Source organism: Pseudophryne corroboree, chromosome 1 (assembly GCF_028390025.1).
Source record: "Pseudophryne corroboree isolate aPseCor3 chromosome 1, aPseCor3.hap2, whole genome shotgun sequence".
Lineage (NCBI taxonomy): Eukaryota > Metazoa > Chordata > Amphibia > Anura > Myobatrachidae > Pseudophryne > Pseudophryne corroboree.
This window is the reverse complement of record NC_086444.1, coordinates 852,859,929-852,884,775: the sequence shown is the minus strand read 5'-3', so window position 1 is coordinate 852,884,775 and position 24,847 is coordinate 852,859,929. Positions and strand designations below refer to the sequence as shown.

The 24,847-nt window shown below is 44.4% G+C and overlaps 1 protein-coding gene across 2 annotated transcripts in view; it reads right to left on the bottom strand.

Annotated features, from left to right (window-relative positions):
- Positions 1-21,867, bottom strand: part of ANTXR2 (ANTXR cell adhesion molecule 2) — a 341,722-nt gene extending 319,855 nt beyond the window's left edge. Inside the window, exons 1-2 of one of the 2 annotated variants that reach the window (XM_063919961.1) lie at positions 21,407-21,867; positions 21,045-21,192 (exon numbers count right to left, since the gene is read on the bottom strand). In XM_063919961.1, the coding sequence (XP_063776031.1) occupies positions 21,045-21,178 (134 nt within the window). In that variant the 5' untranslated portion in view covers positions 21,179-21,192; positions 21,407-21,867. The remainder of the gene's footprint in view (positions 1-21,044; positions 21,193-21,406) is intronic. The other variant, XM_063919962.1, reaches the window with a different exon arrangement.
- Positions 21,868-24,847: the final 2,980 nt, after the last annotated feature.

Below are 24,847 nucleotides of genomic sequence, written 5' to 3'. Positions count from 1 at the left end.
TAAATTTCAAACAAGTATCCCAAAAGCAAAATAAGGAGCAGTGTCCAAAAAAGTACTTAAGATAAAATAAAAATAATTATTACAATAGCTAGAAACTATTTTTTTTAATAATTGATGTTATATCGAATAGATATATTATATATACCCAATGAAATTATGATGCAGGGGAAGGGTTAGGTTTAGCCTGTGGAAGGGAGGGTTAAGTGTAGGCTGCAGGAAATCAGGTTTAGAGTTAGGCTGTCGGCCACGGAGGTTATGGTTAGGCTGTGGGGAGGGAGAGGATTAGGGCTAGCTGACTACCCAACCTGTTAAAACTAGTGATGAGCGGGTTCGGTTCCTCGAAATCCGAACCCCCCCGAACTTCACCCATTTTACACGGTTCCGAGGCAGCCTCGGATCCTCCCGCGTTGCTCGGTCATCATCCAGCTGTCGGATTCTCGCGAGATTCGTATTCTATATAAGGAGCCGCGCGTCGCCGCCATTTTCACTCGTGAATTGGAGATGATAGGGAGAGGACATGCAGTGTTCTCTCAGTTTCTGTGTTCAGTGTGCTGCAAATATCTGTGCTCAGTGTGCTGCAAATATCTGTGCTCAGTGTGCTTGCACATATCTGTGCTCAGTGTGCTGAAAATATCTACGTTCTCTGCCTGAAAAACGCTCCATATCTGTGCTGCATTGTAGTATATAGTAGGAGGACAGTGCAGAATTTTGCTGACCACCAGTATTATATAGCAGTACGGTACAGTAGTCCACTGCTCTACCTACCTCTGTGTTGTCAAGTATACTATCCATCCATACCTGTGGTGCATTTTAGTTGTGCGCAGTATATATAGTAGGAGGACAGTGAAGAATTTTGCTGACCATCAGTATATATATAGCAGTACGGTACAGTAGTCCACTGCTCTACCTACCTCTGTGTCGTCAAGTATACTATCCATCCATACCTGTGCTGCATTTTAGTTGTGCCCAGTATTATATAGTAGGAGGACAGTGCAGAATTTTGCTGACCACCAGTATATATATAGCAGTACGGTACAGTAGTCCACTGCTCTACCTACCTCTGTGTCGTCAAGTATACTATCCATCCATACCTGTGCTGCATTTTAGTTGTGCGCAGTATACTATATAGTAGGAGGACAGTGCAGAATTTTGCTGACCACCAGTATATATATAGCAGTACGGTACAGTAGTCCACTGCTCTACCTCTGTGTCATCAAGTATACTATGCATCCATACCTGTGCTGCATTTTAGTTGTGCGTAGTACACTATATAGTAGGAGGACAGTGCAGAATTTTGCTGATCACCAGTATATATATAGCAGTACGGTACAGTAGTCCACTGCTCTACCTCTGTATCGTCAAGTCTACTATGCATCCATACCTGTGCTGCATTTTAGTTTTGCGCAGTATACTATATAGTAGGAGGACAGTCAGAATTTTGCTGACCACCAGTATATATATAGCAGTACGGTACAGTAGTCCATTGCTCTACCTCTGTGTCGTCAAGTATACTGCAAAAATTCAGTAAAATGACCCAAAAATCAAAATTAAAAGCATCTGATGAGAAGCATAAACTTGCCAATATGCCATTTACGACACATAGTGGCAAGGAACGGCTGAGGCCCTGGCCTATGTTCATGGCTAGTGGTTCAGATTCACATGAGGATGGAAGCACTCATCCTCTCGCTAGAAAACTGCAGTGCCACTCCTAGGTGGGCCAGGTGTTTGTGTCGGCCACTTGGGTCGCTTAGCTTAGCCATCCAGCGACCTTGGTGCACCTCTTTTTTTCTTTGCATCATGTGCTGTTTGGGGACTATTTTTTAAATCGGCCATCCTGTCTGACACTGCAGTGCCACTCCCAGATGGGTCAGGTGTTTGTGTCGGCCACTTGGGTCGCTTAGCTTAGTCATCCAGCGACCTTGGTGCAAATTTTAGGACTAAAAATAATATTGTGAGGTGTGAGGTGTTCAAAATAGACTGGAAATTAGTGGAAATTATGGTTATTGAGGTTAATAATACTATGGGATCAAAATGACCCCCAAATTCTATGATTTAAGCTGTTTTTGAGGGTTTTTTGTAAAAAAAAAAAAACGAATCCAAAACACACCCGAATCCGACAAAAAAATTTCAGGGAGGTTTTGTTAAAACGCGTCCGAATCCAAAACACGGCCGCGGAACTGAATCCAAAACCAAAACACAAAACCCGAAAAATTTCCCGTGCACATCACTAGTTAAAACATCAAAGTCTTTCGTTAAGTGAGTAAGAAGCAAGTAATAAGTGTTAGGTCCAATATTAAGAGTCACTCTCCTAACACAACTTTAAATTCAGTAAATCTCCACTGTGAAAGAAAGGAACTCTTAAAACTTTCCCTCTAGTTAGTATAGACTCCAGTCAAACAGCACTAGTGCAGTAATCTTTATAGCTTAATTGGGCTCAACAATTGTTTACAATTAGACCCCCAGGGGCTTCTATTTTTTGCAGCAAGAACGGACCACCAATGAATTCAGTCTCAGCAGCAGTCACTTTTTCATAGTTGCTGCTAGAGAACAATGACATGTCATGCAAGGCCAACTCAAATACTCAAAATAAATGCCCTCTATCTGATCTTACCACTACTGTTGGTGGGAGCCATGAGAAGATTGAAATGTGCCGCCTTGGGAGTTCCGTGGGGGAACTGTGATCAGGTGCTGACGTCAGCTTGCAAGCACGCTGAGCTGGAATCCCGGAGCAAGACAGCGCTTCCTGTAGGCTTCACTGAAGGGGGAGGTGAAGCTTGATGTGTTATTCAGCCAGTTAAAAGGGCGGTTTTATAATGACTCTGGACACGGCTTCAGGTGGCTGGAGAGGATCCTGAGCTCAGCCACCTGAAGTCCATTTTCAGAGCCATTATTAGGCACTGCAGCCTCGTTTTTCGTGTAACCAATCCTTTGGGCCCCTGTGAATTAAGGGGCCCAGGATAGGTGTCCCCTTTGAACCCCCCTGTCGCCGGGCCTGATGCCCGCAGCCTGGAGAGGATTGTCATGAAAAGGTGATTCAAAAGTGTGGGGGAGCTTCACAAGGAGTGGACTAAGGCTGGAGTTAGTGCATCAAGAGCCACCACATACAGACGGATCCTGGACATGGGCGTCAAATGTCGAATTCCTCTTGTCAAGCCGCTCCTGAACAACAAACAACGTCAGAAGCGTCTTACCTGGGCTAAAGAAAAAAAACTGGTTTGTTGCTCAGTAGTCCAAAGTCCTCTTTTCTGATGAGAGCAAATTTTGCATCTCATTTGAAAACCAAGGTCCCAGAGTATGGCGGAAGAATGGAGAGGCACACAGTCCAAGATGCTTGAAGTCCAGTGTGAAGTTTCCACAGTCTGTGTTAATATGGGGAGCCATGTCATCTGCTGGTGTAGGTCCACTGTGCTTTATTAAGTCCAGAGTCAATGCAGGACATTTTAGAGCACTTCATGCTTCCCTCAGCAGACCAGCTTTATGGAGATGCAGACTTAATTTTCCAGCAAGACTTGGCACCTGCCCACACTGCCAAAAGTACCAAAACCTGGTTCAATGACCATGGGATTACTGTGCTAGATTGGCCAGCAAACTCGCCTGACCTCAACCCCATAGAGAATCTATGGTGCATTGCCAAGAGAAAGATGAGAGACATGAGACCGAACAACGCAGAAGAACTGAAGGCCGCTATTGAAGCATCCCGGTCTTCCATAACACCTCAGCAGTGCCACAGGCTGATAGAATCCATGCCCTGATGCAATGAGGCAGTAATTCATGCAAAAGGGTCCCAAACCAAGTACTGAGTACATATGCATGATTATACTTTTCTGTATTTAAAATCCTTTTTTTATTGATTTTATGTGATATTCCAAATTTCTGAGATTTTGGATTTGGGGTTTTCTTAAGCTGTAAGCCACAATCATCAAAATTATAACAAATAAAGGCTTGAAATATCTCACTTTGCATGTAATATATTAGTTTCACCTTTTAAGTTGAATTACTGAAATAAATGAACTTTTGCAAGATATTCTAATTTTCTGAGTTTCACCTTTATATGTGAGTGAGTGTGCAAGTGTGATTTATTAAAGTTGTACTGTCACGGTGTGTGTATTGTCTTTATTTGAATATTTATTTTGTTGTGGAACTACAGGTACCAGCGGGGCCTTTAATGCCCCGCAGACTGTACTTGTGATTCTCCAAGTACAGGCATGCGAGGGAGGCTTGCTGGGACTTGTAGTTCCACAGCAAAAGACAATATTTATTTATTTTTTATACACCAAAAAAGCTATGAAGTCACCAACCACAGTCCAGGGGTGGTGGCCATAGCTCCGGGCTTCATCCCTGGCCCTTGCATCCCTGGAGGGGGGGACCCCTTTATTGGGGGGGTCCCCACTCCCCCAGGGAACCCTGGCAGGGGGTCACTAGTTGGGAGAGGGATGCTGCAGCCGCAGGGACCTGTACAAAAGTGTCCCCTAGCTGCGGCATTACCTCCCTGGCTAGTGGAACCTGGTGCTGGTTATTACGTCTCCCCCCCCCCCCCCCCCCCCGTATTTTTGGAACCAGGACTGGTCCAAGAGCTTGGTGCTGGTTGTTAAAATATAGGGAACCCCTACACATTTTGTTTCCTGTATTTTAGCAACAAGGACCGGCTCAAAGAGCATGGGGCTGGTTATGTTTTTTCAGGGGGACCTGCGCATCTTTTTATTTATTTTTACTTTTTTAACTATTTAAACATTTTACAGACAGAAGAATGCACGGATCTCACTGATCTGTGCATGTTTAGTCAATCTCGCCAGCCAGAAGCTGGTCTATTTATTGGCAAGATTTTAATAATGTTTGCAATGGCAAAACATCTGGATGCGAGTTTTGGGACTGCAGGAAACATGCGAGTTTGCATGTTCCCGCACCCCATTACATTGGTCGAGTTTGCAAAATGTGCGCTAAACTCGCACATTTGTGCACCATATTACATTTGGCCACATATTTGTAAAAACATAATTTATTACCCCAAACAATACTAGTACCTAAACAAAATACAAAACAAACAATCAAACAGTATGAGAGGCTGGAAATATATTGATGACTCCAATAAACAATATCATATAGACAAGCAAATGTATTAAAACAAAATAAATAATAAATGTACAAAAACATCCAAAAATAAGCATGCAATACTGAAATATACATAAACTGTAATACAAGTGGTACTGTCGTTCCAGCATACAGCTGTGATACCTATATCTAGACTCCCTGCATGTTAAACAGCCCTTCTAGTCATGCCATGCCGTGGTGTGGCTCGGTAGCGCCGAGCATCTTTATGGGGGTCATTCCGAGTTGTTCGCTCGGTAAAAATCTTCGCATCGCAGCGATTTTCCGCTTAATGCGCATGCGCAATATCCGCACTGCGACTGCGCCAAGTAAATTTGCTATGCAGTTAGGAATTTTACTCACGGCTTTTTTATCGTTCTGGCGATCGTAATGTGATTGACAGGAAATGGGTGTTACTGGGCGGAAACAGACCGTTTTATGGGCGTGTGGGAAAAAACGCTACAGTTTCCGGAAAAAACGCAGGAGTGGCCGGAGAAACGGAGGAGTGTCTGGGCGAACGCTGGGTGTGTTTGTGACGTCAAACCAGGAACGACAAGCACTGAAATGATTGCAGATGCCGAGTAAGTCTGGAGCTACTCAGAAACTGCTACGAGGTGTGTAATCGCAATATTGCGAATACATCGTTCGCAATTTTAAGATGCTAAGATTTACTCTCAGTAGGCGGCGGCTTAGCATGAGCAAATCTGCTAAAATCCGCTTGCGAGCGAACAACTCGGAATGACCCCCTATGTGCATCTCTTTCCATTACAATATGTCTTTTTCGTAACATGATGCAAATAGGACTCACAAGCAGCTAATTCTGATTAGTCTGATATGCAGCATGCATATATTCTGTGTGCAACTGTGGCTGTACCTACATACAAAATGGTATGTTTCAGTGTTTTCCTAAAAATACTGTAACCTAGCAGTTCGTATGCAGATACAGGCACGGTCACACACAGAATATAGGTATATGATTTTAATCAGCAGCATCTGCTTGTTTGTCCTATTCACATAGTGATGCAAATAAGACATATTTTCACGGGGAAAAAAGATGCCCAATGCTAACGGAGTTGTGCGGGACATGTCAGCTCACTCACGCCAGGCATCTCCTGCTACGTGGCGCATTGAGGCAAGACAAATGAGGACACATCTCTAATATACAAGTTGACTTTATTTTATGTAGCTATAAGTAGCTCTGGTCACAAATCTTTACTCAGCGATGTACCCTACAAATAGCACAAATGTTGGAGCCTTAGTACATCAACTCCTGCAGTTATACAGTAAATCACTGGCCCTTAACGGTACAGTTAATCAATGGCCCTCTAATGACAACATTGTGAACCTGTAAGTGTCTCTGGAGCAGAAAGCTGGGGTGAGTACTAGTACACTGTCTCTGGCATGGGACCCCCACATACTCTTGCACATAATCTAAAATGTTTATGTTATAAATAATATATTGTTCTTTAACCTGCAATAGGCATCTAAAGCACTTTGATGGGCCCTTCACACCCTAGTCAGACACAATTACTTTGCCATGGTAACTTTCAAAAGCAGCCAATCTACACTAATATTCGTAGGCTATAGGGCCTAATTCAGAGTTGATAGCAGCAGCAAATTTGTTAGCAGTTGGGCAAAACCATGTGCACTGCAGGGGGAGCAGATATAACATGTGCAGAGAGAGTTAGATTTGGGTGGGGTGTGTTCAAACTGAAATCTAAATTGCAATGTAAAAATAAAGCAGCCAGTATTTACCTTCACAGAAATAATATAACCCACTCAAATCTAACTCTCTCTGCAAATGTTATATCTGCCCCACCTGCAGTGCACATGGTTTTGCCCAACTGCTAACAAATTTGCTGCTGCGATCAACTCTGAATTACCCCCATACTGTCTATACTAGCATTGAAATTCCGCATTTAAGTTGTATTGTTTCAATTGCACTGCAGATGTTTTTATTTTAACATTACAATCTACAGTAACTCGTCCTAGTACAGCTTCACAAACAGCAATTTAAAACACAGAATCACTTCCAGTTGAACTATGTAACAGTGTCAGGCCACACAGTCACTGATCCAGTTCCTAAACAGTGATATGGTTGACATAATGATAATATGAATGAAAGAATTGGAGTTCTCTTCTGATGCTCAAGCTCTTCTAGCCGTGGACAATCACTTAACCTACAACCATCCTTAGTCCTCCAAATACTTTAATTTAAAGGGGATAAAAAATGTAGCAGAGCAGGATTACGGTTATGTCAGCTCCTGAAAAGAGCTGAAAAATAACAGAACTGCACTTGGACAAATCACAGCCAAGTCATAACTGCAGTTGCTTGGAAGCATTTATTATATCACAGCTTATCTTACACTTCTTTATAGAGGAGCATTTCCCTTAGGAGTTGATTCAATTAGCTGCAAAGCTCCACGGTAGCCTTCTGCATTATGTTTATGCGTACATTACCGGCACTTAAAACAATAATACATTGCTCAATTTTTGATTATTACCATCATGCAGAAACATAGCTTGTGATGCTACTACACAGATCTGATTAATTGCATCTGCCGCTTAGAACCCTTATTAAACACACATAGCAGAGAGGATGAGTAGACATTAAGGGGTATATTCAATTGAAGTCGAAAGCTGCCATCTGTCGAAAAGACGTCAGTTCCGACCTATTCAATCAAACCCCAAATTTTTCGACTTGTCGAAAAGCACGTGGATCGGCGGAATAGCTGCCGATCCACGTGCTTGTGTTGAAAACGGGGCCAAAACCGACAGGTAACAGCGGGCGCCTGGCATCTCCCTGCGGCGGCGGCACACATCGGGTGAGGTGACCCAGAGGAGGCGGAACTGCGTTCAGTCTCCAAGTGGAACTGACGGAACGCAGTTCCGCCCCGTTCCAGCTCACTTTAACCCCTGGGTGAAACCAAATCTGTGGTAAGTACTATTTTTGTCTGGTAAAATATCTGGTGAAAATCATAGGCTGCAGCTTTTTCACAGATCTTATGGGGGATATACAATTGGGTGTGGTATGGAAGGTCGACCACACTTAGGTCGACAGTGTTTAGGTCGACCACTATTGGTTGACAATAACTAGGTCAACAGGGATTCTAGGTCGCCAGGGTTTCTAGGTCGACATGTTCTAGGGCGACAGGTCAAAAGGTCTACATGCTTTTTATTAAAAAACTGTGCCGTTTTCTCCATACAGTGACCGGGAACCCCAATTAGTGCATCGTGTCCCCTCGCAGCTTCGGGTAAGGTACCTCGCTGCGCTCAGCACAGGTTACTATTCCCAACCGTAGTTCATGTGGATCGTTAAGTATGAAAAAGTTCAAAAAAAGAAAAAAATTGTGAAAAACTCATGTCAACCTTTTGACCTGTCGACCTAAAACAGTGATGGCTAACCTTGACACTCCAGCTGTTGTTGAACTACACATCCCAGCATGCCCTGCTACAGTTTTGCTATTTGACCATGCTAAAACTGATGCAGGGCATACTACGATGTTTAGTTCAACAACAGCTGGAGTGTCAAGGTTAGCCATCACTGACCTAGAACATGTCGACCTAGAGACCCTGTCGACCTAGTTACTGTCAACTAATAGTGGTCGACCTAGACATTGTCAACCTAAGTGTGGTTGACCTAGAGACTGGATACCATACAATTAGCCCCCCAGGGGCTATCCAATTAGCCCTGACAAGTCGGCACTTATCAGGCATTATGCAGCATACAAAGCAAAATCCCCAATAACCAGCCCTTCGAAACCCATTTTCTGGGTTAACACATGGGTCCAGGAACTGATCCCGAATCCCATGTGATATCGCCGGAAAATGGATCATTAATCACACAATAAAAATGGGCTATAATTCAATAGCCTTATAATGACCATTCGTCCAAAATATCACTAAAAGCCCATATTTGCTATACAGGTTGTTACCGCCGGCAATAGGATACCCTCATATGTATTTTCAGGAGATAAAGGAAAAATGTTTGGCTGCAAAAACGGGAGTCTTAATTGTATATGACAAAAAAAATTGCTGCAAAAAAAAACAACAATATTTCGCTGGTGAAAAATTTTCAGGACTAATTGGATACTGGTCTTAACCACTTAACTGATGATTTTTTCACCACAAAACCTCAGAAAATAGGATTTCTGATACCTACCGTTAAATCCTTTCTCCTAGTCCGTAGAGGATACTGGGGTCCACTTCATGACCATGGGGTATAGACGGTTCCGCAGGAGCCATGGGCACTTTAAGACTTTTCAAAGGGTGTAAACTGGCTCCTCCCTCTATGCCCCTCCTCCAGACCTCAGTTATAGGAACTGTGCCCAGGGAGACGGACATTTTCGAGGAAAGGATTTACTTTAATACTAATGGTGAGATACATACCAGCTCACACCGCAACCATGCCACACAACATGGCATTCAACATAACCCACGCCAACAGGCATGAACCAAGTACAGCAACATGCTGAACCTAATGTAACACAACATGTGTAATTCCAATAAACCAAACTGCAGGTACAGTACGCACTGGGACGGGCGCCCAGCATCCTCTACGGACTAGGAGAAAAGGTTTTACCGGTAGGTATCAAAATCCTATTTTCTCATACGTCCTAGAGGATGCTGGGGTCCACTTCATGACCATGGGGTTTATACCAAAGCTCCAGTACGGGCGGGAGAATGCGGATGACCCTGCAGCACCGATTGACCGAACTTGAGGTCCTTGTCGGCCAAGGTGTCAAACTTGTAGAACTTTGCAAATGTGTTTGACCCTGACCAAGTAGCTGCTCGGCAAAGTTGCAATGCCGAGACCCCCTGGGCAGCCGCCCAGGATGTGCCCACCTTCCTAGAAGAATGGGCCTTCACCAACGTAGGCAATGGCAATCCAGCCGTAGAATGAGCATGCTGAATCGTTCCTCTGATCCAGCGCGCAAGAGTCTGCTTGGAAGCAGGACACCCAATTTTGTTGGGAGCATACAGGACAAACAGAGCCTCTGTTTTCCGTATCCTAGCTGTTCTAGCTAAATAAATCTTCAAAGCCCTAACCACATCTAGAGACTTTGAGTCAGTGAACGTGTCAGTAACCACTGGCACCACAATAGGTTGGTTTATGTGGAAGAAAATGTTGGCGAGTTCTCAACTCTGCCCTATCTTCATGGAAGATCAGGTAAGGGCTCTTGTGAGACAAGGCCCCCAATTCAGACACCCGCCTTGTGAATGCCAAAGCCAAAAGCATCACCACTTTCCAAGTGAGAAACTTCAACTCTATCTCTTTTATAGGTTCAAACCAATCCGATTGAAGGAACTGCAACACCACATTAAGGTCCCATGGTGCCACTGGAGGCACAAATGGAGGCTGGATGTGCAGAACCCCTTTCACGAAGGTCTGAACTTCTGAAAGAGAGGCCAATTGTCTTTGGAAAAAAATTGACAAGGCCGAAATCTGGACCTTGATCGACCCCAATCGAAGGCCCGCATCCACACGAGCCTGTAGAAAATGGAGAAAACGTCCCAACTGAAACTCCTCCGCAGGAGATTTCTTGGATTCACACCAAGACACATATTTTCTCCAAATACGGTGGTAATGTTTAGACGTTACTTCTTTCCTGGCCTGAATAAGAGTGGGGATGACTTCCTTGGGAATACCCTTTCGGGCTAGGATCCGGCGCTCAACAGCCATGCCGTCAAAACTTAGCTGCGGTAAATCTTGATACACGCACGGCCCCTGCTGTAGCAGGTCCTCTCGAGGAGGAAGAGGCCGAGGGTCTTCTATGAGCAACTCCTGAAGATCCGGGTACCAAGCCCTCCTTGGCCAGTCTGGGGCAATGAAGATTGCACGAACTCTTGTTCTTCTTATTATCTTGAGAACTTTTGGGATCAGCGGAAGTGGAGGGAAGACATACACCAACTTGAACACTCACTGGGCCACCAGCGCATCCACTGCTATTGCTTGAGGGTCTTTCGACCTGGAACAATATCTCTGAAGCTTCTTGTTGAGGCGAGATGCCATCATGTCTACTTGAGGAACTCCCCAAAGACTTGTCACCTCTGCGAAGACTTCTTGGTGGAGTCCCCACTCTCCTGGATGGAGATTGTGTCTGCTGAGGAAGTCTGCTTCCCAGTTGTCTACTCCCGGAATGAAAATCGCCGACAGAGCCTTGACATGTCTTTCTGCCCAGAGGAGGATCTTTGTCACCTCTGCCATTGCCGCTCTGCTTTTCGTTCCGCCCTGCCTGTTTATGTACGCGACTGCTATTACATTGTCTGAATGGATCTGCACGGGATGATCTTGCAGAAGATGTACCGCTTGTTGAAGGCCGTTGTAAATGGCTCTCAATTCCAGCACGTTTATGTGAAGGCAGGTTTCCTGACTCAACCATTTTCCTTGGAAGCTTTCCCCTTGAGTGACAGCTCCCCAGCCTCGGAGACTTGCATCCGTGGTTACCAGGAGCCAGTCCTGAATCCGAACCTGCATCCCTCTAGTACAGAGGTTCTCAAACTCGGTCCTCGGGAGCCCACACAGTGCATGTTTTGCAGGTAACCCAGCAGGTGCACAGGTGTATTAATTACTCACTGACAAATTTTAAAAGGTCCACAGGTGGAGCTAATTATTTCACTTGCGATTCTGTGAGGAGACCTGCAAAACATGCACTGTGTGGGCCCCCGAGGACCGAGTTTGAGAACCTCTGCTCTAGTAGGTGAGAACTGTGTAGCCACCACAGGAGCGAAATCCTGGCTTTTGACGACAGGGTTATCTTCCGGTGTATGTGTAGGTGGGAACCCGACCACTTGTCCAACAGGTCCCACAGGAATACTCTGGCATGGAATCAGCCAAATTGTAGGGCCTCCTAGGCCGCCACCATCTTTCCCAACAATCGAATGCACTGATGGATCGACACACTTGTTGGCTTTAATATCTATTTCACCATTTTCTGGATTTCCAGAGCCTTTTCCACCGGAAGAAAAACTCTCTGAACCTCTGTGTCCAGAATCATTCCGAGGAAAGACAATCTTGACGTCGGTTCCAAGTGTGACTTTGGAAAATGTATGATCCAACCGTGATGTTGGAGTATAGACAGGGAGAGTGTGATGTTCTGTAGCAACAGCTCCTTGGATCTCGCCTTTATCAGGATATCGTCCAGATAAGGAATAATACTGACTCCTTTTTGACGAAGGAGGACCATCATCTCCGCCATCACCTTGGTGAATACCCTTGGCGCCTTGGAGAGACCGAAAGGCAACATCTGGAATTGGTAATGGCAATCCTGAACCGCGAATCTCAGATAAGCCTGGTGGGGAGGATAAATGGGAACATGCAGGTAAGCATCCTTTATGTCTACCGACACCATGTAGTCCCCCTCCTCCAGACTGGAAATCACTGCCCTCAGTGATTCCATTTTGAACTTGAACCGTTTCAAGTAGAGATTCAGATTTTTTAGGTTTAGGATCGGTCTGACCGAGCCATCCGGATTCAGAACTACAAAGAGGCTTGAATAAAAGCCCTCCCCTTGTTGTGAGAAAGGTAATTTTTGAATTGCCGCTGTTACTGCTTCTCTTTCTGGAAGAGAAACTGGTAAGGTCGATTTGAAAAATCTGCATGGGGGAACGTCTTGAAACTCCAGCTTGTACCCCTGGGACACTATTTGTAAAACCCAGGGATCCAGGCCAGATAGAATCCAACCTTGACTGAACAGTTTCAGACGTGCCCCCACCCGAGCGGCCTCCGGCAAGGGAGCCCCAGCGTTATGCTGTAGATTTGGCAGAAGTAGGTGATGACGTCTGCTCCTGGGATCCTGAAGCCGCTGTGGACTTCCTTCCCTTTCCCCTTCCCCTACCTGCAAAGAAGGGGGAACCTTTGGCCTTTTTGTATTTATTGGGCCGAAAGGACTGCATGTGAGAGTGATATGTCTTTTTTTGCCGGTGCCGGGGCAGAAGGCAAAAAATGTTGACTTATCTGCGGTAGCCGCCGAGACTAACGCATCCAGTCCATCACCAAATAAGGGCTCACCTTTATACGGGAGAGCCTCCATATTCTTTTTGGAATCTGCATCCGCGTTCCACTGATGAATCCACAATGCCCGCCTAGCTGATACTGCCATGGTAGCGGCTGTTGAACCCAAGAGTCCAATCTTTCATGGCTTCTAGCATGTATGCAGCAGCCTTTTTGATATTCCCTAACTTAAGGAGCATCTCATCTTTATCAATCGTGTCAATCTCTGATGACAAGATTTCTGACCATTTTTCAATAGCGCGACTCACCCACGTGCAAGCAATTGTGGGCCTGAGCAGCGTACCATTGGCAACATAAATGGATTTTCATGTAGTCTCCATTTTGCGGTCTGCCGGGTCCTTTAGAGAAGCCGTCCCAGGAGCAGGGAGAATCTCTTTCTTTGTCAACCTGGACAGTGCACTGTCTAATACCGGGGGTGACTCCCACTTTTTCCTGTCCTCTGTAGGGAAAGGATATACCATCTGAATCCTCTTGGGAATACGAAATTTCTTTTCGGGATTCACCCACACCCCTTCAAAGAGAGTATTTAGCTCGTGGGAAGGAGGGAAAGTAACCTTAGATTTCTTTTCTTTACAGAAATAGGCCTTCTCCTGATGTACAGGAGTGGTATCTGTAATTTCCAGAACCTCCCTTATAGCCACAATCATATATTGTATATTTTTCGCCAATTTATGATCTATTTCCCTGGAGTCACTATCGTCGACACAGGAATCAGTGTCCGTGTCGGTATCAGTATTTACAATATTTGCAAACGGTCTCTTATGTGACCCAGAGGAGTCGCCTGCGGGTGGAAGAACAGAACCCTGAAAAATCACATCTTACACAGACTTTCTCCAGCATTCTGCATGAGATTCAGACTTATCTAACCTCCTATTGATATGATGCATACTATCACATATTTTTTTCACCCATGCAGGCTCTTGGTGTGCCGGCAGCGCCACCACATTACAACTCTGTGTCCCTAAAATGGCTTCCTCAGGGGAAGAACTCCCTGCCTCAGACATGTCACACTCGAGCAACAACACACACACAGACACTCTGGGACTTATAGGGGACAGACCCACAATAAAATCTGTCAGAGGGACACAGTTTAGGAGCAGCCAGTTCACAACCCCAGCGCCAGTATATAATGCCTGTGAACAGAAAATGCCCACTGACATGCAGCGCTGTTCTACAATGTAAATACACCTGTGAAGCACCAAAATTGTTGTGCCCCCCCCCCCTTGTTTTGCACCCTGATACTTGTAGTCAGAAGTGGAGGAGGACCAGCGTTGTCTCTGCAGCCTGAGGAGAGAGAGAAAATGGCGCTGAGCAGTGTGCTGGCTGACTGAGGAGGAAGCTCCGCCCCTGCAATGGCGCGATTTCACCTCAGAGATTTTCATATAATATTTATACTGGCGGGGGTAGGGCTGTGCCTGGGCATCTTGTGCCCCCTTTTAGCCAGTTTGTAAGGTATTTTGCTGCCCAGGGCGCCCCCCCCCGCGCCCTCCACCCTGCAGTGCCTGTGTGTGTGGGCAGCAATGGCGCGCTGCGCTCCTGCCAGCCGCGCGGTACCTTTAGCCGTCACTATGTTGATTGAAGATCTATCTTCTTACACTCACCTGTCTTCTGACTTCTGGCTCTGTGAGGGGGGTGACGGCGTGCTGTGGGAGTGAGCATCTAGACACGGCTAGCGTTCAGTACCCTTCAGGAGCTAATGGTGTCCTGTCAGCCAGAAGCAGAGCCATGAAACTCTTTAGGAAGTTGGTTCCTACTTCTGCCCCCTCAGTCCCAAGAAGCAGGGAGACTGTTGCCAGCAGTTCTCTCTGAAAATAAAAAACCTAACATAAGTCTTTTCAGAGAAACTCAGTAGAGCTCCCCTGGAGTGCATCCAGTCTGCCTGGGCACATTTCTAAAACTGAGGTCTGGGGGAGGGGCATGGAGGGAGGAGCCAGTTCACACCCTTTGAAAAGTCTTAAAGTGTCCATGGCTCCTGCGGAACCGTCTATAACCCATGGTCATGAAGTGGACCCCAGCATCCTCTAGGACGTATGAGAAATTGTCATTTTTTTAAATTACTTAATAAAATTGAAAAAGTACTTTTAATAATATATTAAAATATTTTATTTAAAAAGAATATATATATATATATAGGGTGTTTTGCAACCCTCCCCCGTGTCCATAGGCCCCCGTTACAATATAACTTGACCGCCCCCCACCCCCTTCCACCCCCATTGGTAATAGATTCCTCAGTGGTCTTAAATCCTAATAATAGTACTCCAGTACTAAAATAAAAAATCCATGTTTTATTAACCACCCCCCTGTAAAAAGCACCTTTTTTGCACCCCCCTCCTCCTACCCTGTGGCCAATGTAATATTTTTATTATTTTAACCCCCCTTTCCCACCTCCAGCATAATGTGATTTTATTTTACCCCTCCCCCACTCCCACTAGTGATAGATCCCCCCAGTGGGTTATACCCCCATGGGCATGTACCCACCACCCCTCACATGCAGAGCGCAATGGAGTGTGCAGAGATCAGCCAAATTATGCTGGGGGAGGAACTAAGTTCCTCTCCCTGCAATGTAATTCCCTGGCGCATGCACTCCAGAATGACGGTCGTATGGCATTCTGGGGTACGACTACAGCAGTGATGTCAGCGGTCACAAACCGCCACATAACTGCAAGCCAGAGGAGTGCAGAACGGATCTCCAAATCTAAAGCCGGGCACACAGCAGAGCAGCATGGTCGCATGTGATGCGATCTGGCCAGGTAGCGTACTCCTGGCTTCGGTCGCATCACACATTGCGTACATGTGCATTCATAAAGACAGTAAATAACCAGACATCTGAAATGGGCCACATTTGCAATCTTCACCTCAGGTACTGGTACTAATCTATCCCCTGCAAATGAATCATGTCTGATAAATTATCCAACATATTTAACTAGATTTTATGAGAATAATGATTAATCCAGTACCCCTAACCTCAGCCTGTTTATTTGGCCCACTGTTTGTCCCCAATCTTGACCTATTCACTTTGCCCTCTGTCTGATCCTGAATTCAGACAACTTTCTATTATCACATACCACTGCCAGCTCCAGTACACTGTTCATCTGGATCCCGCAGCTAGCACTATACTCGCACCACGTGACCTAACCGACTATCTGCCTGCCTCCTCCTGTGTTCCATCTATCACATTAATTCCGTAGGATCTGTTCAGGATACCAGCAGACAGCATCTCGGCAGTTGGAATGCCAACTCCAGAATCAATACACTGCTCAGAATGCCGACGCCAGCATCCTGACATGGATCAAACAGTCGGTGCCGGGACCCCAAATTCAGAAATCCCGATTGACCTCTGCTGGGACTCCTTCTTGGTAAGCCTCGGGGGGAGGGGGGGGGGGGGGGGGGGCTATGGTTAGGGTCAGGCTGAGGGAGAGGGAGGGTTAGGGTTAGGCTGTGGGGTAGGGGGGTTAGGCACCCTCGAGGAAGGTTAGGGTTAGATTGCGGGGGGGGGGGGGTTAGGGTCAGGGGGTAAGGGATTCTCTGCTTCGTGATGCCAGTGTCGGTTAAATGACCGCTGGCATCCCATCCGCCAGGATACTATATGTATCCCCACTTTGCAATGCCCAGAAATTAAAAGGGCGGGATTCAATTCTTTTCACCCCTTTCCACACCCGTTCTGTTTCTGCCCTCAGGGGCGTGGTATCATTATTTCAGCTTGCTACCTGCGGAGTAGGAGGCCCCAACCCTTTACACAGCTAAACCTGTTTACTATGGGCGCAATATGCGCAATAACAGAGATCATCTTAAAAAGGAAATTGGGCGTGATATGTCATTTGAATCTCACCCCAAGTATCTACTACCACCTGGAACCTGAAGACCTGTGAGAATATAGCACTCTAGGTAAACACAACTTGCATATAGCACTCTAGAAAAAGGAGACTTGCTATAGGTGAAGAAGCATTTCTAGGGATTTCTTTATATCAACGTGTATTGTCCAGATATTATTATTATTATTATTATTATTATTATTATTATTTCTAAGGAGCAAAAACTGTGTATCAGTTTTTATCTCCAAAGTAAAAACACATTTCCTTATTAGAGATTGCAGTCTCCAATACAGCGTATTGTACAACGTGGAATATTTTTCTGGCACCATGAAGAATATTCAGTAGATCCCAAACAATTTTGTTTGGACAAAATGGTAATTCTGGGGCCAGGCAAAAAGACTTATCAGGCCAACTTATTTGCAACATACAAATTGCAACATCTGTGGTCAGCTTAGGTCTCATAAAGATTGTGGACATATGTTTTGTCATTTCTGAAATGAAATGCCAAAAAGCATCTAAAATGTTCTAGATCAGGGTTAGGAAACGTTTTTCTCTTTGGGTGCCTGACGTTTAGTATTACAAAATCATTTTCAGAATGCCAACACCATTACAACATATACAACCATTTACAAAAGTAATAAATGACTACTTAAGATGTCAATAGCTTCCCTCTCCTTCTTCTAAAGTCAGTTTACTTAGATTATGTTGCTAATTATTTGTACTATGGAGACAAAGTTATGCTTCAGATCTGTTATTTGAGATTGAGAAAGACTAATACACACTACGCAATATAATTTACGATTTTAACAATGGTGGTCATTCCGAGTTGTTCGCTCGCTAGCTGCTTTTAGCAGCATTGCAAACGCTAGGCCGCCGCTCTCTGGGAGTGTATCTTATCTTAGCAGAATAGCGAACAAAAGATTATCAAAACTGCTACTAAATAATTCTTTGCAGTTTCTGAGTAGCTCCAGACCTACTCCTAGATTGCGAGCAGCTCGGTCCGTTTAGTTCCTGGTTTGACGTCACAAACACACCCGGCGTTCGGCCAGCCACTCCTCCGTTTCTCCAGCCACTCCCGCGTTTTTTCCCTGACACGTCTGCGTTTTTTAGCACACTCCCGGTAAACTCTAAGTTACCACCCAGAAACGCCCCTTTCCTGTCAATCATTCACCGATCAGCAGTGCAACTGAAAAGCGCCGCATGAACACCAGCAAATCTACTAAGTTTTTAGTTAAATAACTAAGCGCATGCGCGTTGCGTACCATGCGCATGCGCATTTAGCAGCAAATCGCAGCATAGCGAAAATCAGCAACGAGCGAACAACTCGGAATGACCCCCAATATTGTTAGTTTCTGAATGATATTGTATAATGTGTATGCAGCATCCGACGTACCACTCGCGCTCCCGCGGGTCGCATGCGCCGTTGTACGTCGGACTGCATGCAGTCTTGATGAGGTGATACTGTGTAGTTTTGTATTCTGGTGATGACTTTGTTCCTAGACATCATTTGACACCGTTTGTAGTGAGTACACATGATCCAATCCGATATGATATCTTCTACAATATCATACGATATTGTATCTTATGGGATTGCATAATGCGTACATAGCATAACTGTCAGGAGTCACTTTCCAGAGGTCAAGGTTTCAATGGGTACACAGGCCATACATGTCCATCTGCTCTGTTAGGGAAGGAGGTGAGGTAGGAGGGGACAGTGCACGTAGTAGGAGGGTAACAGACTCTGGGGAACCACTCTAAACATCAATAAGTGGCACGGTTAAGATATATATTCTTCTGAAGTATTTGGCCCCATGAATAGTACCAGTAATCATTAAGTACAGTTTCCTTATAAATCACTTAGAACATGGAAGTGATGGATCAGACAAGAGATTTTCTAACAAGATATTCTGATGACATTAAAGAGAATGGGGGGAAGAAATGTCATTCCTGTGTGTAAAAGTGCTGCATTTAGCACAATACACCTGTGTGAGCAAGCCCAATGCATAATGTAAAAGGGATCATGCACCAAAAATTATAAATGCTGTAACATACTTGTCTCAGAATTGAAAGGTGTCACCCTTTGTTTACATGAGCATTGTGTTAATAATAATTATTATTATTATTATTATTATTATTATTATTATTATTATTTTTTACAAATTAGAGATTCTGATGACAAAACTTATTACAAATTTCTTGACATCATACCACATAAACAAATACTTAGTATTTAAACAGTCCAAACTAACACTTTTAGGGGGTAATGACGTCTGAGATTGCCCGGCATCCCGCACCTCCGGCGATCTCGGGCGTCATTACATACGGCCCTTAGTGTGGTATCATGTATGTGTGGAAAATAAGGCCCAAAATCATAAAGCACTAAATGATATTTCCATACATCAGGGTAGCCTGCGGTGCAGACAGCTGCAGACCAGCACACAGTGCAGTACATAACACAAGCCACAAACAAGCAGGGCAGAGATCAGATTACTCTTGTCAGTACCAGTAATGCATACTTTAATAGATAGCACACCAGGGAGGACCTCCACTCATACATTCTTTCCTGGGCTGCATAGTAAGCTGAAGGGTGTGTTAGAGGCCAGTGTAGCGGCAGCAATGGAAAAGTGAAATGGATGAGAGCATTGCATCTATCAGCGTTACTACATTACTACAGTACAGTATTATCAGCATTACTACATTACTACAGTACAGTATTATCAGCGTTACTACATTACTACAGTACAGTATTATCAGCATTACTACATTACTACAGTACAGTATTATCAGCGTTACTACATTACTACAGTACAGTATTATCAGCATTACTACAGTAATGTACTACATAAAAGGAAAGCCTTAACGCCTTCATTACCATTACTGTTATCCTTCACTAAGCCTCTCTACCTAGCCTCTAGTTGTCTATGACATCTAACCTTTTTTATTGTCTTCTTTCAAAATGCTCCCTCACTTAACCCCTTCATTGCCTGTCCCCAAACACGACATGATTTTGCTTTAGAATCCTGCCTTATAGACTAATCTTACCAATACTTCACAGTCATATCCTCCAACTTTCACCCAATACCATATCCTTTCATCTGCTCCTCTTCCCCACAGCTTACACATTAAAGGCAATGCTGTGTTAGTTATACAGTGCTCACATATAGGGGGTCATTCCGAGTTGTTCGCTCGTTATTTTTTTCTCGCAACGGAGCGATTAGTCGCTAATGCGCATGCGCAATGTCCGCAGTGCGACTGCGCCAAGTAAATTTGCTATTCAGTTAGGTATTTTACTCACGGCATTACGAGGTTTTTTCTTCGTTCTGGTGATCGTAATGTGATTGACAGGAAGTGGGTATTTCTGGGCGGAAACTGGCCGTTTTATGGGTGTGTGCAAAAAAACGCTACCGTTTCTGGGAAAAACGCGGGAGTGGCTGGAGAAACGGGGGAGTGTCTGGGCGAACGCCGGGTGTGTTTGTGACGTCAAACCAGGAACGAAACTGACTGAACTGATCGCAGATGCCGAGTAAGTCTGGAGCTACTCAGAAACTGCTAAGAAGTGTCTATTCGCAATTCTGCTAATCTTTCGTTCGCAATTTTGATAAGCTAAGATTCACTCCCAGTAGGCGGCGGCTTAGCGTGTGCAAAGCTGCTAAAAGCAGCTTGCGAGCGAACAACTCGGAATGACCCCCATAGTTCACTTCACACATGGCAGATATAAATCTGGTGATAGCAAATGTTGATGAAATGTCACTCAGATCAACTGATTTAAATATGAGAGCACTGCTCTGCCTTCCACATGACCAGTGTGACTGTGCCAGAGAGACTGCTGTAAATGTGCATGTGGAGGTTTTGAATCAGTTATACTCAGTCCAGAAGTATGATGCAGGATGGCGTGACAATGGAGGCTAAATGCCTGTTCAGTGTCAAAACATCTGCCTGACCTCTTATGCACTCATGGAGTAGTGGAAATCTGATCAACACACACACAATGAGATCAGCATAGCAGAGGGAGGATGCTTCAGCTCTACCAACAATGTAAGCACATCACTGCTGCAGCCTGGTAACCACTTCAGTTCATAGCCAGAGAATCGCTGTATCCTCCCTCCCCCCGGCCCTTCTCTCTCTCTACTCACTTGTCCAGCACAAAGTACAGATCGAAGGCTCCTTGGCAGGATGGCTCGTCGTCAGCTACAGCAGGATGACATATATAAGACAGCAGGAACAGCATCCAGAGCCCAGTGAAAAGTCCAGCCCTGCAGAACTTCATCTTTTCTTATAGTACTGTGAAGACCAAAAAAAAAAGCTTTAATGACAGTCTTGGGACTCGGAGTACAGTCTTCTCCTTTGTTACAGCCTTGCTCTAGCTATTGCACATTTTGTATCATTACCCTGACAATCGTTACATGTATAGTTTAGTATTACATACTTTCTATCCCTATGTCCTCAGTTCATCCAGTTACTTTCTATGTTTATTTTTCCGCCCTCTTCTGCATACCTCTATATATCAGTCTGTCTGTCCTGTTTGCATTTCATTCTCTCGTACTTTACCCTGTTCTTTATCCCCTTGTGTGTCCCCGGCATATGTCTTTTTCAGATCATAACACTGCTCTCTCGTGTAGCAGATCCACGCCGATTCTTGCCTTTCAACCCACTCCAGATTACACAAGTTTGGCTTAGGTGACTGAAGTTTGTGGTTTTCCCTTGTTCTTTGCAGTTGGTGTCTCCTAGGGCTGTAGTCTTGTTTTTCAGCCTTATATAGAAGAAGAGGGACGGCAACCAGAAATCTCTTTCTAGCCTCCGGTTTGCTTAGAAGATGTGTGATATGACTGAGCATGTGTGTGTGCCTGGAAGGGGTGGGGATTACCATGTCAGCATAGAGCCAGCATTAGTACTAACACACAGAAAAGTTTGCTCAACTTCTGTTAAACTTTTCAACGACAAAACCGAGAGCTGCTGGCAGTAGTTACACCTTTCTCCTACATCTGGGAGAGAATAGGGATTCCGCTTCTGGGCAGTACATACTGCATCAGGAAATACACCTACTATAAAATGGCTAAAACAGAAAAAGTGCATGAGCTAGTCCAAGCATGAGAGACCTTTGTAAAAAAAGAAAAAAAAAAAAAAAGCAAATATAAAGTATAGTATGCCAGCTGCTGATTTGTGTAGTGGACAGAATATCCTTCAGAGAATATCCTTCTGTGTGGGGGTTTTGGCCCAACAGAGACATTTACTGTGATGTGCTGATGTCCCACCTTCGAGTTAAACAAAGTGTTGCATATTATAGTGCATAAATAGCTAATATAATATTCTGTGTAAACCTGAAACATCACTTTTTGCAGACTGTGCCCAGGAGTGTCATAATGATTACCAAGCTGCGCCAACATAGTAATTGTGTCAAACATTGCTTCTTACAAACACACTTTGCCCAAAAGTGCTTATATACAGAGCATGATCAATAGGGTGAGATATATTGCGCCCATCTGTGCCATCCAGTGCCCACATACGCATTTTACAAAGCTCTGCTCATGTACACAATGAGCCAATCCACCAGATTGGGCCTATTGTGTACTGCCGCAGGGAGTGTGATCAGCAGCGTACAGAAGTTCTCCCGTGTGAGCAGGGGTGTGTAGTGACACATTATGGTGCCCAACAAACAGTATTTGTGGGTTTATCAGTATTTGTGGGTTTATCAAAACAGCCGTTTTTGGGGATTAGCCACAAATATTATGTATCCCTGCAATATATGAAGGAAAGATCGTAGTAGGTATCTCTATTCTATGTTTGGCCAGCGCTCGGGATCCCAGCGCCCAGCATACTGGCGCTGGGATCCCAACTGCCGGAATGCCATGGGGCGAGCGCAAAGAGCTCCTTGTGGGCTCGCTGCGCTTGCCATGCTGCGGGCACGGTGGTTTTGACCATGTCAACAATATATATGTCGACCATTTGGTGTCGACCTACTGCTTGTCAACCTTTTCACTGTCAGCCTGTTATCCAGATACCACTGCACGCATGGCAAACTGCAATAGACCCTGTGGGCCTGTTTTCATGCGGGCATGGGAGCTGCAGCTTCACCCTCCCCACTGTTACTCAGGCCTGTGTCCACGTCATGAAGTTTCTATCAGTGCCAAATACTGTAAAGTGATTTGGGTACAAATTACCACAGGACTCTGGATAGCTGCAGAAGTGTGTCTTTACTCACTGCAGCCATGCAAAACAATGGCTGCAGCAGCACTTCATGTGAGACAAACACTTCCTGTATGACAAACTGGATGGCAATAATGCAACTTCCACCTATCTACATACAGAATACTGTATATCTACAAATACAGTGTGCCCCAGTTCAGCACTAATAGTGACATTTAAGGCACCCTAGGAGGTTGCCTAGGGTGCCAATGGATATGAGGTATCTAAAAGATTTACTAAACCTTGGATGGAAATAAAGTGAATGGATGTAAAGTACCAGCCAATCAGCTCCTAATTGCCATTTCACAGGCTAGGTTTAAAAAATGACAGTTAGGAGCTGGTTGGCTTGGTACTTTATCTCCATCCACTTTACCTCCATCCAAGGGCTTAGTAAATAGACCTTAACGAGCTGATCATTGACGTACTGTAGAGAAAAAGAGCCAGTAGCAGATGCTCCTGGATGTCCGTGACAGACTGTAATGATTGCCACAACCAAGCAACATGGCTCCACTGTGTGGAGCAGATGTTGCTGTCCCTACCTTCCATCTGCCAAGGCAAGAATGTAATGTTTAAAGCACGCCTGTATTGGACACCCATATTTTATGATTTATGCTTAATTATTCTAAATGTAGGTTTAGGTGTTATAGAGCAGAGTGGTTATATTGCTGCGCCTTAGTGATTGAGCTTCTGACCCAGAATCAATTGACTGAATTTTCGCCTGGTACCCTGGATTTCACATACAAGCTAAACATGTACTGTAGGTTTATGGCCCAAGTGTTCATTTGTGTGGGAAGGAAACCAGACTGTAGCAGGAACTGCTGTGTCTGAGAGAAACTATGGTTTTTGTTTGCAGATGACTGTATAATAGTTTGGTGCTCTATATAGGATAATTATATTACCCCCAAATATGATTTTTGCCTCCAAATCTCTGGATTTACTATTATTAACCATATATCACCTACCACATATTGCCTACAATATGGTTTATTTCACTGTGGAATAAGATAAATAAACAATAATAATAATAATATTAATTAAAGAAAAATAGCGCCACCATCCTTCCTTGTATTAACAGCCCCTTGTTATTCAGCATCATGCCCAGTCCTCTAGGTAGGGGGGGAGGGGGGGGGGGGGGGGGGGGGGGGGTGGGGGCAGATAACCATGCAGCCCCCCTCCCCCCACCTATAGATAATTGGCACAATGAAAATTTACTTTTAGTCCTTTTCCTGTACAAGTGGGCTGTGGGTACCAGGGTAATTAGTAATAATAATCTAATTTCTCCTTTTTAAATAATTAATAATTTAGTATATTAAAAATAATGAAATAGTGCCACTATATTAATAAGTAAAACAAAAGTAGTGGCCCCATTTCTTAAAGAATAATAATAAAAATAAAGAGCAGGTTTTAAAAAGGAAAAAATGTTATATGAAATCTGTTCCTGCCTTGGTCTTGAATAATCCAATTTAAGTAAGAAAAAAAAACCACTGGGATGATACTTGCTCCAAAGAACACAGACACACAATTATTCAACTTCATGTTTGCTAACTAATTAGAAGCCAGATGGCCAATCAGGAGTTATCTTCTATCTTTAAGATAAAGTACAGCTAATCAGATATTCCTGAGCCAGAAAATAGTCAGAAAAAAACCCTTTTGTATTACTGAATATCAAATTGTTTATAATATTGATGTATAATTACTGGAAAAAAGTCCCACATTGCATTACCTAATAGAGAAAACAACAGGTATTCTCTCT